This window comes from Suncus etruscus, chromosome 3 (genome assembly GCF_024139225.1).
Source record: "Suncus etruscus isolate mSunEtr1 chromosome 3, mSunEtr1.pri.cur, whole genome shotgun sequence".
NCBI classification, from domain to species: Eukaryota; Metazoa; Chordata; class Mammalia; order Eulipotyphla; family Soricidae; genus Suncus; species Suncus etruscus.
The window spans coordinates 104106492-104112846 of NC_064850.1; the positions used below are offsets into that span (position 1 = coordinate 104106492).

General features: G+C 42.9%; 1 protein-coding gene across 1 annotated transcript; it reads left to right on the forward strand.

Moving 5' to 3' along the window:
- Positions 1 to 229: 229 nt before the first annotated feature.
- On the forward strand, positions 230 to 5648 carry C3H4orf46 (chromosome 3 C4orf46 homolog). The gene is made up of 2 exons (XM_049770232.1): positions 230 to 499; positions 5225 to 5648. The coding sequence occupies exons 1-2, from the start codon at positions 332 to 334 to the stop codon at positions 5378 to 5380; spliced, it is 324 nt and encodes a 107-aa protein (XP_049626189.1). The 5' UTR covers positions 230 to 331; the 3' UTR covers positions 5381 to 5648.
- Positions 5649 to 6355: the final 707 nt, after the last annotated feature.

Below are 6355 nucleotides of genomic sequence, written 5' to 3' on the forward strand. Positions count from 1 at the left end.
ATCTTCCAGAGTGCTGCGCGCGTGAACCTGGGGTTGAAGCGGAAGCTGGAGGCAACGGTGTATTCTGGGAATTGTAGTCCAGCCCCGCGTCTTCCGGGCCGAATCGAAATGATTGACGTCTGACGGGTCGGGCGACAGAGTGTACTTCTCTGCGAGGTCGCGGCCGGAGAGCCGCAAGGAGACGGGGCGGGACTTGGGGAAGGAGAAGGACGAGGCGGGGCCTCTGGAATCTGGGCGCGAGCGGTTGAAAGACTGACTGGACTGACTGGCTGGCTGGCTGTGGGTGTCTTCACTCGCGAAGGTCTCGCGTCCGCCGCCCCGACTTCGCCCCATGGCCGACCCCGAGCAGGCGCGGACTGGTTCGCTTCCTCCGTCGCCGCTGTCTTCTCCGGCGTGCCGGGACTCGGCCTCGGAGTCGTGCCCCGGCGTCGCCGCGAGTCTGGCCCGGCCGGTGCCGCCCCTGGACCCCCTGGAGGAAGTGGAGCTGCGGCTCGGAGACGTGAGTGGCGGCCACGCTCTTCTGGCCTCTGCGCCTCCGCCAGCCCCTGGCCCCGAGTCGCGGGACGGAGTCCGCCCGACTTCCTTTCCCTCCTCCCGGGCTTCTTGGGGTCGAGTCAGGCTGCACCCCTTCGGCCCGCGCTGTGTTGCACCTGCCTCGCCTTCCTCCCGCCTTCCCGACGCCCGCAGCGCCCTCTGCGCCCCCAGCTGCCGTCGGGGTCCCCCTGCACCAGTTGGCCGCCGGCCCCGAGCTGCTGGAAATGCTATTAGTCTGGCCCGGGGCGAAGGTGGGGTGTCCGGGGGGGGGGCTGTCTCCGAGCCCAGATCCAGGCGGTTTGTGCTGCTTTTCGGGTTTTGGGGTGGGAGGGTGGGGTACTGAGTGCGCTTTTCTCTCTCTCCCCTCCCCTCCTCTCCCTCTTTCCCCCCTCTTTCTCTTTTCTCCTTTCTTTCCTTCTCCCCTCTTCTCTCTTTCTCCCCTTCCTTCTCTTCCTTTCTCCCTCCTCCCTCTTCTCCATCTCTTCTCCCCCAAGTCCAACTTAAACACTTCTTTCTCCCAACTCCACCATACACGCGCATTTTTGTCTTTCTGCTCTCTGTCCTCTCGCCCTTCTCAATCTCTCCTCCTCCTCCTCTCCTCACTCCCCCCTTCGATCACTTGCTCACTTTTCCAGGGAAACGGGGAGGAGATCCTCCCTTGCTGAGTGGGGGTGCACCCATTGATTTCATTTCTCCTGAAATCTCCTTTCCCACACCCAGGAGTGTTCAGGACCTGCTCCTGGGTTGCGGGTGGGGTGCGCACCTGACCACTCAGTGCCCACCCCCCGCCTTCACCCCCCCCACCCCCCCGCTTTGCTCCAGCACTTTGCACTGTCTCCTAACCCTAGAACTTTCTTTTTCCTTAAAAAATGACTGTGGGGTGCTGTTCTTGTTTCTTTGTTTTTCTGAGTAAGTCTGTTACACTGCTGTGCTATCCAAAAACAGTGCGTTATGAAGAAATAGGTCCTTGTGAAGAAAGCATTTGGTTAAGTGTTTTCCTCCACACTGTTGTGTAGTAGTAGTTGTTGATGATGATGTTATTTGCTAGTAGCTTTTGTCTGCATTTTCGTAGTATTCACAGATTTTTCTTTTGATTTTTGGGTCAGACCCGGTGGCGCTAAGGGGTTACTCCTGGCTCTGCACTCAGAAATCGCTCTTGGCAGGCTCAGGAGACCATATGGGATGCTTGGGATCGATCCCAGGTCCGTCCTGGGTCTGTAGTGTGCAAGATCAAGCCCCTACCACTGTTCTATCTCTCTGGCCCCACAGATTTTGTTTTTTAAGAAGCAGAACAGCCCTCTTACCCAAGTATCAGTAAGAGTTAGTTATGAAGCACTTCAAATACTTCTGGTACTTAGTGCCAAGGTGTTCTAAGTCAGCTGACCTAAATGAGACTCCTGTATTTTCAATAATAATAATAATAATAATAATAATAATAATAGCCATTTGATTGGTCACTTTTCACATATAATTCTTATTTCTCAGGGAGGCATATTTCTTTACAGCTTAGTTACATTAAAAAATTTCTTAGGAACATGTATGTTGGTTGCTTCATTCCCTTGGTTGAATCCCCCCAGATAATCTCATAACAGTAATGGCATTGGACATTTTATCGATGTTATTCTCTATATTCTGGTTTCTGCTTTACCTCTAGTTCTTTGATCCATTTCTAATTTGTGTTTTGTATATGGAATTACAGTGTGATCTAGTTTCATTTTTTACTTATGGTTGACCACTTTTCCCACCATTTTTCTTAGAGGCTCTACGTTGTCCTGTCTTAGATCACATATCATATGCATTGTTAAGTATGTGGGGTTTTTTTCTGGATTTTACATTGCCTTTCAATTACTTTACATGTTTATTTTTATTTCAGTATCATACTTTGTGTTTTGTTTGCTTGTTTGTGTAATGCTAGGAAATAAACAAACCCAAGGTTTCATGCTCGCAAGGCAAGTGTTTCTGTGAACTATGTTTCTGGACCCATAGTATTAATTACTATTGCTCTGTAGTACAGTTTGATGTCAGAAACATGATATTTTTAGTTTCTTCTGCAGGATTGCAGTACTGGTTGGAGTTCTTTAATTTTTTGTTTGTCTTGCTTCCCAAGTAGTCCTTTTCTTGGCTGCTGTCTGAAATACAAGGATTAGAGGATGGTACCCAGGCCTCCCAGAGGCATTGGAACCTCCAGGACTATAGCTGGTGATGCTTTGGGGCCAGCCCTTGGACAGGGACCAAATCGGGATCACCTGCATGCAAGGCATGTGTCTTAACGTCTGTACCTTCCCTTTTGCCCAGTAATTTAGTGCACAAAGCTGATGTGGACTAAAACAATAAAATGAAAATCATTAAGATTTTGATTGGGACTGCATTAATTTGCACATTGCTTTGGTAGAATGAATATTTGACTCTTAATTTCCCCCATCCATTTGAATGGAGTATCTCTTTCCCATCTCTTAATATCATGTTTTATATATTTTATATAACATTTTTTATAACTTTGTATATCTTTATAACTTTTCTTGTTATTGTTTCACATATCTTTTACCTTCTTTGTTAAATTTATGCCTAGGTGTTTGATTCTTTGAATAGTTCAGCATGGACTATTACTGTCTCTCTGTTCAGAAGTATCCTTTGATGGTGCCTGGGATATACTCAGGGTTGCCTGCATGCAAAGCAAGAACTTTACCTGTTGTAATATCTCTCATGTTCCAGGGTTTACTATTTTATATAGGAATGCAAGTTTTTTTTGTATATTGATATTTTTAAAATCAGTCACTTGGCTATCTTCTTTGTTTCTCTTTTTTTGGTTGTTGTTGTTGTTGTTCCAGTTTTGCCTACATCAAGTACAGTGTGCTCTGTCTCAGGGCTTACTCCAGGTAGGCTTGGGGGACCATATGTGGTGCCAGTTCCACTGCACATAAGGCAGGTGCCCTGCTTGCTGTACTATTTCTCCAACTTCTTTTATGAACTTTTTTTGTTTTTTGGTTTTTGGATCACACCCAGCAGCGCTTAGGGGCCACTTCTGGCTCAGAAATCGCTCCTGGCAGGCTCGGGGGACCATATGGGATGCCGGGATTCGAACCACCAACCTTCTGCATGAAAGGCAAATGCCCTACCTCCATGCTATCTCTCCGGCTCCCTTTTATGAACTTTTAAATAGAATTCTAAGGGAATCCTATGTATATTATCTTCAAATAATGATAATTTTGTTTTTTTTTCTGTCAAATATATTTTTTATTTTAATTGCTTTCAGACTTCTAATATTGAATTAAGTAGAAGTGGTGATAGTGAACTCTTTATTTTTAAAGAAAAGATTATAAAGTTTTTCCACCATTGAGCATATTCACTATGTGTTTATAGTGTATGTTTGATTGTATTGAGATGTGTTTCTTCTCCCAATTTAATATAATTTTTTTTTTTTTTTTTTTTGGTTTTTGGGTCACATTTGGCGGCACTCGGGTTACTTCTGGCTCTGTGCTCAGAAATCGCCCCTGCTAGGCATGGGTTGGTGGTGGTGGTAGTGGGAAACAGGACCATATAGGTTGCTGAGATTCAAACCACCCACTGTCCTGGGTAGGCTGTGTGCAAGGCAAACGCCCTATGGCTGTGCTATCTCTCCAGCCCCTAATTTAATAGATTTTTAATAGATTATTAATGATTGCTGAATCTTATCAAATACTTTTTGCACTTTCACTAATATTAAGGCATTTTGATTTTTCCTTTTATTGATAAAAGTATACACCATTTATTTGTGTTGAATTTCCTTGAGTACTTGGAGTAAAACCCATCATGAATTGGTGATGATGATGCGTGATCTTTTTGCTGTATTGTTGAATTTGATTTGCAAGTATTTTGTTGAGGATGTTTCTATTTTTATCAGGGATATTGGACTATAGTGGGTTTTTTTTTTTTTTTTTTTTCTTTTTCTTTGATGGCCTGGCCTGCTTTTAATATCCAGGGCAAGTTGACTTAATGAAATTCAGTGGTAGGCCTTTGTGGATATCCCCTCCCCCAAATTCTTGTTTATCCCACCTGAATGATCAGAACCTCCCATACCTGGAATAGGCAAGTTGAGGAGTCTGCCCTGAGTCTGCCCTGGGGGAGACAAGATAAGGAGAGTTAGACTCTGCTAGAGTCTGTCAGCAAGGAAGCTTGGAGAGCAGCTGAAAGGGAGATAGGCAGAAAGCCAGAGAAGAAGCAGAGAAGTGGCTGCTTATAAAGGCTTAGCATAAGAGCCCAGTGAGGAAATGCATATGGCATTTAGGACCATGAAATAAAGCTGGCTGACTCCTGGCACTTCATCTGACTGCTTTGTGAATTTCTCTGTAGTCACTCTGCAACCTTCAGACTCACCGGGCCTGGTCGTAGGGGCTGCAAGATCTGGACCCAAAAAGGCCTCACCATCCCCCTACCTGCACATGTGGACTATCTCTTTAAATTAAAATAACTGGCCTTCTGTTTCACGATTTGCATTTTAGAAGTTTTTTGATCGATTATGTATTCACTTTCAGACATGTGATCAGTTTACTAAAATTTTCCATTTCTCAAGTCAATATTGGTAAGGTGTGTTTAAAAATATGTCTATTTTTAATATAAACTTTACATATCTGTTATAATTTCTTTAATTTCTGGTTTAATAATGGTTTGAAATTTATCAAATGGGATTTCCCCTTTTCCTTTTTCTTTTCAGGCAGCATTTTCATTGACCAAGCTTGTTGAAGCCACATCTGCAGTATCAGCTCAAGTGGAAGCTCTTGCCTTGAAGTGTACAGAAAATGCACGTTTCCTTAAAACCTGGCGGGACCTCTTGAAAGAAGGCTATGATTCTTTGAAGCCTGACAAGTAACTTCTCTGTGGACTAATTCTTACTTCTTCAAGATATTTGCACACACACCATATTATAGGATAATCTCTTGTTAGTAGTTTGTGTACACAGAATAAAAATAGTCTTGGTGTACTTCACTTTTATGAAAGCAGAATGCCAATATTTTTTATGTTGGCCAATATTTATCTTTAAATAACACCTATTTGAAACTTTCAGAGTTTTTTGTGAAAGTTACTTTATTAGTAGCTAATATTAAAAATGCCACACAGTGCTAGTTATTGAAGGAAATGCCAAAGAATGGCAAAGTTTGGGGTTTGCATTTATTTTATTGACCAAGGGAGGGAACTTTAAGGGTCACCTTTATTGGGTTCAGCTCCATGAACCTTGAACCAATAATTTTGCCTTACTGACTTCCATATCCCTAGCACTGTGTCATATAACATTTATGAAATGTTTGTTGACATGTTTGTTAACAAATATTAAAAGCTGTTTTTTTCTTCCTGATTTTAGCTTGTAGATTGTTTTTCTAAAATACATTTTTTTTAATTTTTTTTATTTTTAATTATGAGAACAAGGATGCAAAGAAAGAGGACAAGGTAAAGTTACAGTGGAAGGACAATACATAACATAATTCTCAGAAGTCCCCTTGCTGATATCCCAACTTTGAAATTTCATCCAAAGAACATTAAGATTGTAACACACTATAATATTTCTTAACAGCACACAAGGCAATCTAAAGCCATAAAACTTACATAACTCCTTAAACATTACAGGCATAGCATTTTTTTTACATTTCCATATTCATGCATATTAGCTTAAGTTGACCTCAAATCTTAACTGGGTTCTTTTTAAGGATTAGAGTCAAAGGAGCACAGCAAAAATGGTGTTAGAGTGGCAATTGTTATTTGCATAGGCCCACCAAAATATGAGGGACATGGAAAGAAATAACCTTGGCCTAAATACAAAAAGACCCGATCCCTGAAGGTTCCTGGCACA

Coding starts and splice junctions, on each gene's coding strand:
- C3H4orf46 (XM_049770232.1), top strand. CDS start 332: ATGGCCGACCCCGAGCAGGCGCGGACTGGTTCGCTTCCTCCGTCGCCG. Junction 500..5,224: donor TGGAGCTGCGGCTCGGAGAC/GTGAGTGGCGGC, acceptor TTTTCTTTTCAG/GCAGCATTTTCATTGACCAA.